The sequence below is a fragment of the Parasteatoda tepidariorum genome, chromosome 4, assembly GCF_043381705.1.
Source record: "Parasteatoda tepidariorum isolate YZ-2023 chromosome 4, CAS_Ptep_4.0, whole genome shotgun sequence".
Classification (NCBI taxonomy): Eukaryota; Metazoa; Arthropoda; class Arachnida; order Araneae; family Theridiidae; genus Parasteatoda; species Parasteatoda tepidariorum.
The window spans coordinates 70,235,931-70,252,229 of record NC_092207.1 but is presented as its reverse complement, the minus strand read 5'-3'; the positions used below and the strand labels follow the sequence as shown (position 1 = coordinate 70,252,229).

The window sequence follows — 16,299 nt, the reverse complement described above, 5'->3', positions numbered from 1 at the left end:
TTCAAATAAAATATATAAAGTAAAACATGGTACATTTAAAATACTGAAAATTAACATTAGTTTCCTAAAAATTATTTTGAATGAACTGGTTCTGAAACTGAATTAACTCATATATCACAGTTAATTTCATAATGTAATGAAATATAAGTGTCTCAATCATCTAAAATAAGCTATTATAAAACCTAAATATAAACCTAATAAACAAAAGTCCGTATGGCAAGAAATACATCAAGAAAAATTTACAAATGAATGAAAGACCACCATAAATCTATTCTTGACACTTAAGAGTGGAAATAAATCACTGGCCACGCTTACTTGTCGATAAAAACTGAAATCTTTTCTCTCCGTTAAAGGGTGTGTCATGATGAATTATTTCTGAACAGATTTTTATCGATAAATGAAAAAGAATATGATCTTCAGTAATTGTTACTAAAAGGTGATTAGTCGGTATTTGTGTAAAAATTCCTTTCTTTAAGCAGTTCAAATAAAAGTGTGTCATCTTCCATTTGTGAGCGAGTATTGGAGAAATTATTGTGACTTTATGCTATTTGAAAGTGCTGAACCTTAATATTTTTTTTAAAATTTGCACTAAATTTAATAGGGTGATAGGTATTATTTGATCCAAATTCGTTTCAAGCTTAATTGAGCGGTTAAATTTAACCATGTATCCGATATTGTATTGTTATTGCATTATTAAGTTTTAAAAAGTATGATAATGTTGCTCAATTTATCACTATGTTTAAGGTTCATCAAATTTGGACGTTTTTCTGGTCCATTATTTTAAAAAACTTCTGTGTATAAATATTTAACAAAACAAATCATTCAACTCTAGCCTGTTCTTAAAATTCCAGATAAATACTTCAAAATTTAATGTAATATAATGTATTTATTATTTTAAAATTGATATTACTCTAGTTTTCCTTTCCAATCCTTGTTTTAAAAATATTATCATAATTGAAAAACATACGTGTTTTTTTCACTTCTTAAAAGCAACCCATAAATAGATTTTAAAATAACATTAAACACTTTTTTTTCCAATTCGACATTTTATACCGTTTTTGTCCACGCCACCTTTCCAATTTACAACAAAATTATCAATTTATTAAGTTGAACCAGTTATACGTAACTCCTAAACCTTTTTCACCACATTCTGGTTCAACTTGAATAAAAATCTGGTTCCATTTAACACCTATTAAGCTTTTTTTTTTTACTTCAAATTACCAATATTACGATTCCACCTTGAACCACATTGTAAAAAAATTCCAGATCAATTTACGATAAAAATTACAGGCACTCATGGTGCGGCATATTTTTAACCGTAAAATCCATTTTCACCGCAACATGTTACAAAACAAAAAATCTGACATACCGTAATTTTTTCAGTAATAATTACAGTAAAATTACTGAATCATTATAATTTATAAAAATTATTACTGTAAAAATTACGGTTTAATATATCACCGTAAAAATGGATTTTACGGATGATGCACGTAAAGTACCGATAATTTATATCATAATTTGTTCCAGAATTTCTTACAGTACAGTACGCTACAGTGAAAGTAAAAAGTCCTAAAATTTTAAGTTAATTGAGTCATTCGAAAATATTTAATTATTCAAAATTTTAATAAAAACAAAACAGTATTGTTAGTAAAAAATTAAGAACACCAATAAAAAAGAATGCGTGAATGTTTTATGTGCAGTATAAATATCTAACTACAATGAAATAACTTGCATATTAAAATTAAGTAATGATACTGATTCCCAGATTTACTCCATGGACTACTCAATTATCATTCTAATTATATTAAAGTTCCAGAAATATAAAAGATATGTTAAACAGAAGATAATATATCTAAAAAAAAGAATCAAAACTAAAAAAATATTTTCATTTAAAATGTCACGAGTCCCTGAATCCCAACTGTCGGAAATTTTGAAAGCAATTACATGAGGCAATTTAAGATAAACATTTCAGATGTTATCTTGTTCTCCCTAATGTCCCACCAGATCGTGAATTTTCGAAAGGATTTTCAAGATTTCTTTGCAATTTTCTTAGTTTAAGAATAATATTCTAGAATCAAATTGGCTAAGTCTCTTTGCACTTAAAGGAATATAAAATGAAACTTTTGAAATTATTTCAACAACAAATTGTCTTAGGTGAATATTTAATAAATAGTGGTCTCTGCCCCCTATTCGCTGTTGCAAGATTGTGGTTGCAAGATTGCTTTGCTCGCTACTAATTTAATCCCTTTCAAAATATGTTCTAGAGTAAAATTTTAAGAATGTAAATCAATTATTAAAATCTTTTAACAGTAATTCCTTGTAACTGTAATAAAAAAAATTTAAAAATTACTGTTTAATATTTCACGGTAAAAATGGATTTCAGGGATGATGCATGTAAAGTGCCGATAATTTATATTATAATTTGATCCGGAATTTTTTGCAGTATGCTGCAGTGAAAATAAATAGTCCTAAAGTTTTAGGCTAATTGAGTCATTCGTTGAAATATATAATTACACAAAATGTTAATAAAAAGAAAAAGTACTGTCATTAAAAAATTAAGATCACCATTATTGGTTGCAAGATTGCTTTGCTCGCTACTAATTCAATCCCTTTCGAAATATGCTCCAGCCTAAAATTTTAAGAATGTAAGTGAATTATTAAAATCTTTTAAAAGTAAATTCTTTTTTAAAAAGTTAAAATATTTATTGAATAGTTAATAGTTAAAATAGTTATTGAAATATTTATTTTTTAAAATTGAAATGAATGACATAGAAAAAGAGCTTTAAAGAAACAAAACAATAATTATGCTTCAAAAAACAACATGTATGACGGCATGTCTCCTAAGCATACTTTTGTGTTGCGCAAGGTCAGTAAAATCACATACAAAGTTTTAATTAATATAAATGTAAACTGCGCGTTGCTAGGACAACGCAATTTTAATTACAATTCTTATATTCTATATAAGAATTATTCACTATTAACATTCCAATTCTTCCCAACATATAGCTCAGTTTGTTTCAAGGTTTTGTTGTCGATGAGGGAAAAGAATTCCCATTCAGAAATTTGCAAATGTGTAAGTTTACGCTTTCATGCTTATGGCAGCTCACATGCTTGATATTTCAATTTTTTATTGGAAACCCATAAAAGTTAATGCGGACTTTCTTTGTGGCCAAGTAAGAGAGATATATTCACCATCTATCCTAACGAACAAACAAACCCTACCGGATGTCTTGAGGTCCTCTTCTGACATCATAGCATTGACGTGAAAATTTCTTTCCTTCTTTTTTTATGTCCCGGCTTTGTAAAAAAATATTTTTATTACTGATTAAATAAATATTCTATTATGGACTTAAAGCACAATAAAGGAAGTTGTAATTTTTGCGTTTTGAAATAATAATGAAAGTTGAATAGAAAATAATATTTTAAATGACTTTTAATAGAAGAATGCCTGTTTATGAATGACATAATTAATAGGAATACTAAAATATATGCTGTAAGATATATTTCTTTCTGAATACATAGTGATATTGCTGATTGTACTGAAATTCTGCCGAATCAGTAAAAATAATTACCAATAATCTGTACATTGCAGAAGAAATTCTGTTTCTAAAGAGTTAATTTTTAAAAAACGATATTTATATTCTTTAACGTTATAAATTTTTTTTTAATGTAACGTAAAACCAATATTGATATTTAACTAAAAACATAATACTTTTTTTTCACGCACAACATACTGTTTGAGTAATAGAAGTATTAATTTGAATAATTTTCATGAATAGAATGATAAAAATAATGTGTCTGTTAATTTTATAACGTCTAAATATGTTAAAGCAATTAAAATTTATTTAAGCCCTTAAAATTACAATTTTGGCAATGGCATATCTTTTGTATTAACAAAAATATAAACATATGGTTTAGTCACATAATCAGTCATTAATTGCATTGTCACTAATAATAATATATATATATGTACGTCAGGAACCAAATTCTACCCACGGAAAAAGGTGGAGTGGAGTAGACCATATTCAATGTAAAATAATGTTCTTGAAATATGCACATAAAATAATCTCGCAGAACAAAATATAATTGTTTAAACTTAAGAATTTGAAGCTTAACGACGAGCTTCAAAGCAAAAAATAATCTCTGAAATTCTCTAAAACCTTAATATAAAATATTTATTGGGCTTTTATTTAGTTTATTTAGTATTTGCTATAAAGATAAGTTTGTATATAAATAGAGTTTCAAGTTTGCCTCGGTTTTTTTCACTGCTGAAGCTTCAAAATAAATAATATATAACTGATAAATCAGTTTGAATACTAGATTAGTAGCAAAATGATGAAAAAAAAGCACAGATAATCCTAATGCAGTCAAGTAAGTTGATTTTCTACTATAATTTGGGTAATGAATTAATAAAGGTAAAGCATATTTGATGAACGACAATGAAAGATAATTTAATCTATAATGATAATGACCATAAAAATCATTAATAAGGATTATTTAATCATGTATAATATTTTGTAATGAATATCTGTTCACTTGAACAAAAGCATTAATAGGGTATAAAACTTTAAAAAAAAGTTTTTTAACTCTTTTTCTCTATTTTTATTTATTATTTGTATCATATCCATGTCATTCGATGCGCACACTGTATAGGCTTTTTCTAAATGCAAACTTTTTAAAATATATCTCGCGAATTTTGATCTTTTCTTTTACAGGAAGCTGTAACCTAACGCATAATTAGTTGTAAAAATAACAAGGTTCAGTATTATTAGGACTGAAAATCAATTACAGTAATAATACTTTTTAAAACGCTAAGAACTTCAATTAGGTTTAAATTTTCCATTTGATTACATAGGACAACATAAAGATAAACAACAAACAATAAGAATTTGTTTAAGTCATTATTTTAATTTTGCAAGCCATTGTATCATTTGATGGTTGTGAAAAGTAAATGCATTAATCAATTAATTGCATAAAAATTTTTTAAGTATACGAAGTTGTTTTATTAAATTGATTCAGTTCAGATTGTTTCAAAATTCATTTACTTAACAAACGTGAAGGTTACGGAACGTTTGTATCTTAGTAAGTATTTTATAAATTTACGTAGCAAGTTTTATACGATACGCAGGATTATGAAAAAATTACTAAACTTCGAATTTCAAATCACAGCACTTAAAGAACTTCTAAACTTTTAAGAATTATTTTTTAACTCAACTTAGCAAACACTGTAAGAATTCCCATTCTAAAATTATAGTAAAATAACCTGTTGTAGTCTGTCCATCCAATTAGCAACAAAGCTACGGTAAAGAACATTTTTTATCTTTATGGTTTTGAAACCATTTACAACAAGTATGGTTAAAACATCGTGAAAAATTATCAAATTTTTATCATTTAAATTCGCGTAAGTTACTTGGTGCAAAAATTTGCATACTTTACAATTCAAACATTTCCTGATCATTAAAGTAAAAAATAAATAATTACAAGACATATTTTTCTTAATTGTTGAAACATCTTTGGATAAACAAATTTTGTAAGTGTGAGCAAAAGTGTTTCAATTCACTTCGTTAGCACCAAAAATAGCACGAATAATTGCTATCTTTTGATTAATTGATTGCTGTATAACAATGACTATCACTTAAACCAGTATTCGCATATGTCCATGAACAATATGGTTCCAGTTTGAAAAATCTTATTTTTTAAATAATCCACACTAACTGTTATTTTATGTATATAAGCCCTATAGCAGAAACTCTCCAGCATGGACGAGCTCTGCGGTTTATCAGCTCATCTGAAGATTATGTTGAAGATTATCTCAGATTTAAAAATAAAAATTATCACATCACCAAAAAGTAATTTTTCATTTCAAATTTAAAGAACAAGCCTAAAATATAGCCAAGTCAAGAGGGGAAAAGGAAAAAATAATTTATTTTCCCTCAACTTACGTTATCATTATTTATAGATCCTTAACAAAATTTCTTTGCTAATCTGCGGATATATAAGCAAAAGAAAGACTTCCAAAAATTCCAAATATTACTTTTCAATTAACTGGATTTTAGAAAAAAAAAGAATTTCAAAATAATCCTTAATTTTGGAACACTCTTAATTGCTTAGTTATAGACTATGTAGAAACTTATTCCATTTTTTTAAATTTCAATTATTCCACTGTACAATTTTAATCTAGCTAATATGTTCTAATTTTGCAGTGCACTTATTAAAACTAATTTTTACAATGCTCTCTGTCTGACGGCGTTAGAGTCTCAGTCAAATTTGAAGTTATGAAGATAGTGCAGCAAATCGTCCCTAAAAATTCTGCCACCGACATATAAGATGTTGCCACTTATACCACCAAGCCTGCTTGAAATCACGCAATTTTTAAGGCAGACGGAGTGTGTTTTGTATTTTCAGTGGCGCCATCTATGGGAAAAATACGCCTTCAGCCACAAACACGTCACAACCCGTATTATAGAGGGGGCCCAATCATACTTCATTCATTTATCACAGATCGTAACTTTGACCTGAACCAGAGAACGATCAATTTTAAATTTAGTAGTCCCAGATGTATTGATTTGTTATGAGACCAAGGAGGACCTTGTGACCTCAACAGATTTAACATTCTCCAGTCACCATTTAATATACGAGGATTCTTCGGTAGGCGGAATTTGAACTCAGTTCTCACGAACGCGAGCCCAACATCCTACCATCCAGGCTATCCCGGCCATGTTCTTTATTCAGAAATATCGCATTAAATTATACCAAAAAATGCGTCTTGAGAAAGACTTTTGGTTTTTCCCATTAATAGTTTTCTATTTTATATTATTTTATGTTTTTATATATATATATTTATTAAACAAATAATTAATTTTCATTCCATAAGTGTTTGCTCCAAATAATAAAATAGTCAGCTAAAATAATGTTTTATATTAAGATATTAAGAAATGTATCTATAGTATCAACCATGTTGGCAAAATGTCTGATCCTAAGCAAACTATAGTATTCTTTTAGACCATATGAGCAAAGCCTCCATTTTCACCTAAAAAACAATCTTGTCTCCTCCGTCTATAAGCGAAAACATTTTTTGTTACCTACAAAACCATCAGACTTTCGTATTGTTTTTCGCCATAAATACATACCTTCAATTTACAAGAACAAACTGTCATTCACTTTGTCCATAAGAACAACATTTTGTTTATTACATCAGCACCAACAGGACATCTTATCCTTGTTGACCTTAAAACCATATTCTATGTTAGGTCTATATAGAACGGGGTATAATCTCATTTGCGACCATATGAGCAGAGCATCCTCTTGCATTAATCCAAACAGAATACCTTATCATTTTCGACCATAACCATCTATTCTCAATTGCATAACTCTTATGCAAAGTGTATCTTGCCATCTTCAACCATTTAAGCAAAACTTCTTATTACAGCAACACAAAAAAAAACTTAACGAGTTTCGTTCATTAGGACTTATTCCCAATTACATCAATATAACACAAACTATCTAGTCTTCTTTGATCATAAGATTAAAACTTCTTAAAGACTGAATATCTTACCCTTTTCGATAATAAATGCATATCCTCAAATTCATCAGCTCGAGCAGACTTGTTCTGTTCGATTATAATAGTAAAATCTCTAATTGCATTAGCGCAAATATTTTATCTTCTATAGACGGGTAACATTAAATCCAGTTTCACTGCAAAGCACCTCATGCGGAAATGAAGAAATATATAACTTTTTGAATAAAACTTTTTGAAGTCTAATTATCTTTCTCATTTCTTGATCAAGAAAGAGTATAAAATCTGTAACATTGGTATGCGAATATTTTGTAAATTAAATTAAATGCATTCGATAAATTAAAACAATTCATATCATTTAAACTTTTCTCCGATATTTTAAATTTTTGCTTTTAATGTATAAAATCTCTGTTAACCAAGGGATTAATTTCTAATTATTTATAATCATAATTTTCTTAAAGAAAATCTTGGTATCTATATCTGGTAAAGGTATATTAAGATCATTCTAAAAATTTTTAGTATTCTGAAAATGTTTTAATTGTTACGTAAAACGATTGACTAAAAATATTAAAAGAAATTTTAGAACAAATAAAAATTAGATAAAATATAATATCAGTGAAAAGATTATTTTGGAAAACATTAATGATTTTTTGCGAGAATTCCAATCTACAATCTGTTAGTATTTTTAGAATAAAAAAAGTCAATTTAATGATTATTGCTGTACACATACATATAAATTTATAGAATTATGAATAACATACATATGGATGCATTACGTTATTAATTTAATATGCAAGTATTCTAATATACTTTTTTACTCATAAAATAATATTAGAAAAATAAACTATTTATATAATAAAACGTGTAGTATATATAATTATATTAATTAAGAAAAGCATAATAGTTGAAAAAAGCTTCATTAAAATACACATAAATGGAAAGAAACAATTTTCAATATGGACTTTAATTCTTATAGAGGTAGGTATTTAGACAAACTGTAAAGAAATTGTTAACTTTTTTATGTAATTTTCACTTATTAATATACAAAGAAATCTGTTTCTTTTTATGCAGGAAAATAACCATTTAAATAGGAAAAAAAAATTTCATGCACAGAGGGTTAGAATCGTGTGTATTTTTCTTAATTGTTTTAAAAAATGCATTTCAAAATACAAAAAGACACTTAAAACATTTCTATGAATTTCAGAGAAAAATTTTTTTTATTATTTTCTCTGAATTCTATGAATAAATTATATATAATAATTTATTCATAGAATTCAGAGAAAAATAAATATAATTATTTTTCTCTGAATTCTAAGAATTTCGGAGAAAAATAATAATAACACTTGAAACATTTCTATGAATTTAGAGAAAAATAATTAAAAATAATTTATATAATATTATCACTGAATATTATTCCCTGAATAATTTTCAGAGAAAAATAATTATATTTAATTATAACAGAGAAAAATAATTTATATAATTATTTAAAAATGCATGCTTACGCTTTATTTTTCTTCTTAACAAAAATCCTTTTGATTCTAATTAACAGAAAAGCAGCTTTGTCCAGGGTCAAATTCCCAACCCCTTTTGGAGAAGTGCTAGCAGATGCCATTCTCCTTTTTACAAGTTCAAAGAATACCATANGCGAGTAGCGACTTATAAACAAGACACTTCGTTTGATGCTTTTACTTGTTGCTAGAAATCAGGTTCGCAGAAAATGCTGTTTACTAGTTAAATTTAGTAGGAATAACACGATCTGTGACGTAGGCTACAGTATACCCAATTAGTTCATTCAATAAAAAATAGTTTTATCGGTTTTTGTTTAATATTATGGTTGTCTGTTTGCACTACTTCCATAACCTAGATATATTTTCGCTGTTTTAAAAATATAGATTATATTTATTTTAACTATACAATTTAGTTAAAAGAAGTTAACTATTCAATAGAAGTTCGCTATTATTTTTAAATATAAATAATAATAATGATAATAATAAGATGCATTCTTTATCGCTGATATCCTCAAAATCTATAATCTACAAAATTTTTCTGATCTGTAGTTTTACGTAGAGTAAAATATCTTCAAACATATACCACAACTTTAAAGAGATAGACTACGTCTTTTATATATATTTATTTTGTTTTTGTGATCAGAATCAAAATGCAATTCTGCTGCGTTAGCGTTTTAAATATACGGGTTTTTGCAGCATTTCTTATTTTTACTAACGTAAGTTAGATATTTTTTCACGGGCACATAAGTATTTCAATAGAACTAACGCATGCTCACTTTTGGTGCGCATGCGCAATTACTTAAAACTTATGTATAAGAGTGTATGGAAACTTACGTAAATTTGCGAAATTGGTAAAAATATACTTGAGGGTGCCCCTTGGCGAAATTGGTGACTCATGTTTGGCGCCATTCCTGTTTGCACGGAACACCGTGGTAACAGGAATGGCGGCAGAAACATAATGACATTTCAATAAAACATTAGAAAATTTCAACAAAACATGGGCCAAAACTTTATGAAATTGTAATGAACCCAATATAAGCAAAATAATAAACCCAATAAAATGCATTTTGAATCGAAACAAAAATTAATGGAGTAAGCACAAAAAGAAAAGGAAAGAAAAAAAAAACTCACTTCTTCATTAAGTTTGAATATCCTCAGATTTAGGGGCACTGAATTCTCTAATAGCAGTTAGATACTGTCTAAATTTATCATGAATAGAATCTGCGTGCCTCCATTGCCACATAAATTCGACGAAATACGAATCGAAAATGGCGTCTGTGGTATAGTACTGGCGGTGACATTTTTTTATAAAGTCCCTTTTTATGACTGCCCACATACCTTCGATCTTATTGACCAGAAGCAAAAGTAACCTTACCAGCCGGTATTCAACTTAGAACTAACGGACCTCTGAAATTACATATACCGTTGAACATTTTAAAATAGCGCTAAAATCTAAACCAATCAGAATCCCAATTAGGTTTCAACATCACCCAGCTTGGCGATCAACCGCGATCACAACTTGGCGAAAATCAAGGGGCGCCCTCAAATATAGTCCATCCGCGAAATTTCTCTGATATTTTTCCTATATAATTACGTATTTAATAACTGGAATCAATTATGTTTACAACTATATATAACCTAGCAAATAACTGAGCACATTAAGTGTTATAGTGTCGTCTATTTGATTGTATTCAATTATCCAAAATCGCATTCTGTAAGAAGACTAAGTTCCTTCTCTTGCACTTTCAACTATACGTCTTTCATAACTATTATCAACTATTTATTTTCTTTTGTGCGCGCTTTTTTTTGTCATACTTAAAAAGTTAACAGCATGACTGATTTTTTATTTTTCAATGAATAAAAATAACATTAAATAATGTTATTATTGTACCTGCATAATAAACGTAATATAGGACATTCTGTTTAAATTATTCACTTTTACCATTCCATTTCTTCCAAAGCTCACTTCGTTTCAACGTTTCGTTGTCGAAGAGAGAAAAGAATTTTCATTCAGAAATTTGTAAACGTGTAAATTTACGCTTTCACGCTTATGGTAGCTCACATGTTTGATATTTCATTTTTTTGTTGAAAACGCGTATGAGTTGATGCGCACTTTGTGGCCAAGTAAGAGAAATATACTCACCATCTATCCTAAAAAACAAACAAACCCTACCGGATGTATTGGGGTCCTCCTCTGACGTCATAGTAATGACGTGAAAATTTCTTTCTTACTTTTTTTTATGCCCGAGTTTGTAAAAAAGATTTTTATTACTGATTAAATAAATATCATATTATGAACTTAAAGCACAATAAAGGAAGTTCCAATTTTTGAATTTCGAAAAAATAATGAAAGTTAAATAGAAAAAAAAATACTTCTAATGACCTTTAATAGAAAAATGCCTGTTTATGAATGACATAATTAATAAGAATGCTGAGTACTGAAAATTTACTGCAAGATACATTTCTTTCTGAATACATTGGGATTTTGCTGATAACATAAAGATAAACAACAAATAATAAGAATTTATTTAAGTCCTTATTTTAATCTTGCAGTCCATTGCATTATTTGATGGTCGTGAAACGTAAATTTATTTATCAATAAATTGCATGAAAAATTATAAAATATACGAAGTTGTTTCATTCAACTGATTAAGTACAGATTGTTTCAGAATTCATTTACTTAACAAACGTGTAGGTTACGAAACGTTTGTATCTTAGCAAGTATTTTATAAATTTACGAAGCAAACTTTAAAAGATGGGCAGGATTATAAAAATTACTAATCTTAAATTTTAAATTATCGCATTTAAAAACTTCTAAGCTTTCATAAATTAATTTTTAACTTATTCTAAACTCTTACAAATTATTTTTTATCTCAACTTAGCAAATACTGCAAGAAATCCCATTCTAAAATTATAGTAAAAAATAATGGTAAAATAACCGGTTGCAGTCTGTCTATCCAATTAGCAATAAAGCTTACGGTAAAGAACATTTTTTATCTTAACGGTTTTGAAACCATTTACAACAAGTATGGTTAAGACATCGTGAAAAAATTATCAAATTTTTATCATTTAAATTCGCGTAAGTTACTTGGTGCAAAAATTTGCATACTTTACAATTCAAACGTTTTCTGATTATTGAAGTAAAAAATAAATAATTACAGGACATATTTTTTTAATTGTTGAAACATCTTTGGATAAACAAATTTTATAAGTATGAGCAAATGTGCTTCTATTCACTTCGTTAGTACCAAAAATACCACGAAACGTAATAATTGCTGTCTTTCGATTGATCGATTGCTGTAACAATGATTATCTATCAAACCAGTACTCGCATATATCCATGAACAATATGTCTCCAGCTTGAAAAAATCTTTATTTTTTAAACAATTCACACTAACTGTTATTCTATGCGTATAAGCCCTATTGCAGCCCTATACAGTTTATCAGAACATCTGCAGATTATGTTTCATCTCAGATTTGAAAATAAAAATTATCTCATCACCAAAAAGGCATATTTCATTTCAGATCTAAAGAACAAGCCTAAAATAAAGCCAAATCAAGTGGGGAAACAGAAAAATTATTGTTATTTCCTCAAATTATATTATTTTTATTTATATATCGTTAACAAGATTTGTTCGCCAATCTGCGGATGTATAAGCAAAAGAAAATAAATGACTTCAACAAATATCGCTTTTCAATTAACTGGATTAATGAAAAATAAGGAATTTNATATATAAGTGTTTTGCTCCAAATAATAAAATAGTTAGCTAAAATAATGTTTTATAGTCAGGAATATAGCACTTATATCATCCACGTTGGCAAAATATCTGATCCTAAACAAACTATAGTATTCTTTTAGACCATGTGAGAAAAGCCTCCATTTTCATTTAAAAAACAATCTTGTCTCCTCAGTCTGTAAGCGAAAAAAAAAATTTCTTACCTACAAACACCACTAGACTCTCGTATTGTTTTTCGCCATAAGTACATACCTTCAATTTACACTAACAGACTGTCATTCACTTTGTCCATTAGAACAACATTTTGTTTATTACATCAGCACCAACAGGGCATCTTATCCTTGTTGACATTAAGACCATATTCTCTGTTAAGTCTATATGAAACGGGGTATAATCTCATTTGCGACCATATGAGCAGAGCATCGTCTTGCATTAATCCAGACAGAATACCTAACCATTTTCGACCATAAGCACCTATTCTCAATTGCATAACTCTTATGCAAAGTGTATCTTGCCATCTTCAACCATCTAAGCAAAACTTCTTATTACATCAAGACAAAAAGTAAACTTTATCATTTTCTTTCATAAGCCCTTATTCCCAATTACATCAATGTAACACAAACTATCCTGTCTTCTTTGATCATATGATAACTTTGATAAACTTCTTGTAGACAGAATATCTTACCCATTTCGATAATAAATGAATTTCCTCAAATTCATCAGCTCGAGCAGACTTGTTCTGTTCGATTATAATTGTGAAATCTCTAATTGCATTTGCGCAAACATTTTATCTTCCATAGACGGGTAACATAAAATCCAGTTTCACTGCAAAGCACCTCATGCGGAAATGAAGATTCCAATAAAACCTTTTGAAGTCTAATTATCGTTCTCATTTCTTGATCAAGAAAGAGTATAAAATCCGTAACATTGGGATGAGAATATTTTATAAATTAAATTAAATGAATTCGATAAATTAATGCATATCATTAAAACTTTTCTCCGATATTTTAAATTTCAGATTTTAGTGTATAAAATCTCTGTGAACCAAGGGATTAATTTCTAATTATTTATAATCCTAATTTTTTTTAAAAACTCTTGATATCTATATCTGTTAAAAGCATATTAAGTTCATTCCAAAAAATTTCGATATTCTGAAAATGTTTTAATTATTGCGTGAAATGATTGACTAAAAATATTAAGCGAAATTTTAGAACAAATTAGAATCAGATAAAATATAATATCAGTGAAAAGATTATTTTGGAAAACATTAATGATTTTTTGCGAGCATTATGATCTACAATCTGTTAGTATTTTTAGAATAAAAGAGTCAATTTAATGATCATTGCTATACACATACATATAAATTTATAGAATTATCAGTAACATATATATGGGTGCATTGCGTTATTAATATGTTATGCAGGTATTCTAATATAATTTTTTTTATTCATAAAATAATATTGGAAAAATAAATTATTTGTGTAATAAAGCAAATAGTACATATAATTATATTAATTAAGAAAAACAAAATAGTTGAAAAAAGCTTCATTAAAATACACATAAATGGAAAGAAACAATTTTCAATATTGACTTTAATCCTTATAGAGGTAGGTATTTAGACAAAATGTAAAGAAATTGTTAACATTTTTATGTAATTTTTACTTATTAATATACAAAAGAATCTATTTATTATGCAGGAAAATAACCATTTAAATAGGAAAAAAATTTATTTCATGCACAGAGGGTTAAATCGTGAGTATTTTTCTTAATTGTTTTAAAAAAGGCATTTTAAAATATAAAAAGATACTTGAAACATTTCTATGAATTTCAGAGAAAAATAATTTTTATTATTTTTTCTGAATTCTATGGATAAATTATATATAATAATTTATTCATAGAATTCAGAGAAAAATAAATATAATTATTTTTCTCTGAATTCTAAGAATTTCGGAGAAAAATAATAATAACACTTGAAACATTTCTATGAATTTAGAGAAAAATAATTAAAAATAATTTATATAATATTATCACTGAATATTATTCCCTGAATAATTTTCAGAGAAAAATAATTATATTTAATTATAACAGAGAAAAATAATTTATATAATTATTTAAAAATGCATGCTTACGCTTTATTTTTCTTCTTAACAAAAATCCTTTTGATTCTAATTAACAGAAAAGCAGCTTTGTCCAGGGTCAAATTCCCAACCCCTTTTGGAGAAGTGCTAGCAGATGCCATTCTCCTTTTTACAAGTTCAAAGAATACCATAACAAACATCCCATATCTTTCAAACAACAAAAAAACAAAGTTTTCACGTGACAACTCCAAATAAAAATCAAATACCGCTGTTTCACAATTCTGCACAATTTTAAAATACTTCCATTGCACAAACGAAATCCTGTAAACTTTTCTCTACATGAAAACTTTAACTTATCTTCTACGGGACAATCTTTGCCATTATATAAGGACAGAGCATCTTTGCTATAGGAACACCAAGATCCAACTTCAGAATGAACATTTCTCCTGAAGGTTAAGCCAATATTTGGCGATTTTGGCGACGCATGTTGGTCGATAGCAAAATACTGGATACTGTTGGTAGGGTTGGGATGTAAAGGTATAAAAGTTTAGGAAAATGATACGGAATGTTTTTTTTTTCTGTCCTTTTTAAGAAAAAGTTAGAAAGTTTTGCTAATTGAAATTTTTAAGATGTATGCTAATGAAGCTTTTTGAAACCAAAAATAAAAAAAAAATATTCTAAGTTTCAAATCACATTAATCGGATAAAGTTAATACTAGAATCGTAAAAGTTTTTAGAACAGTGGGGAAGATCATAATTTCGATACCGCTATTCTCAAATAAAAAAGTAAATGTACGCAGGCTACTTAAACAGCTATTGATACTAAGTATTAGTATACGTTGAATAAATATTTTTATAATAAGCAACACATATTTGCTTCCCAGTACTGTTTAGAATGAGGCGAATATGTTCTTTAATAAATTAGAATGTTTGCTGTAATAATGCAAACAGTATTAATTATTTTAATATTCGTATCGGAAGTTAACAAAATTAATACTATTTGCACAATTAATTCAGGTGTTATAATATGCAAATGATGTTGAAACAATTATTTATTAAATATTTAACAAAATTTATAAAGAGCCGTAATATTGTAATTTATTAAAGAGGCAAAATGAAATTATATAAAATAATCGCGTTAATATTTTATTCTGCTTAACCAATTCCCGCATTTGCTTAATTAATGTTATGGAATAGCTATGCTTTTTTACTTTATTTCCATTATTCATCCGAGTACAAACTCTGGTCTCCTGACAGTTGCTAGGTTTGGCAGCCTCTTAATGGAAATTTCATTTTTTGCTTATTTCGCCATTGCAAAGATATCGAATTTTTAAGCTTTCATTTCTCAGAAAAGATTCGATTAAATTCCCACAAATTTTGATTTTTTATCCTTTAAATTTATATAAATTCGTTGGTGTAAAAATTTGCATATTTTGCAATTCAAACAATTTCTTATCATTA

The 16,299-nt window shown here is 27.5% G+C and overlaps 1 protein-coding gene across 2 annotated transcripts in view; it reads right to left on the bottom strand.

Annotated features, from left to right (window-relative positions):
- Window positions 1-15,294, bottom strand: part of LOC107437900 (ankyrin repeat and fibronectin type-III domain-containing protein 1-like) — a 166,378-nt gene extending 151,084 nt beyond the window's left edge. Inside the window, exon 1 of one of the 2 annotated variants that reach the window (XM_071180013.1) lies at window positions 14,891-15,294. In XM_071180013.1, coding sequence (XP_071036114.1) covers window positions 14,891-15,039 — 149 coding nt within the window. In that variant the 5' untranslated portion in view covers window positions 15,040-15,294. Of the gene's footprint in view, window positions 1-9,018; window positions 9,154-14,890 lie in introns of those variants that run through there. The other variant, XM_071180014.1, reaches the window with a different exon arrangement.
- Between the last annotated feature and the right edge of the window lie 1,005 nt (window positions 15,295-16,299).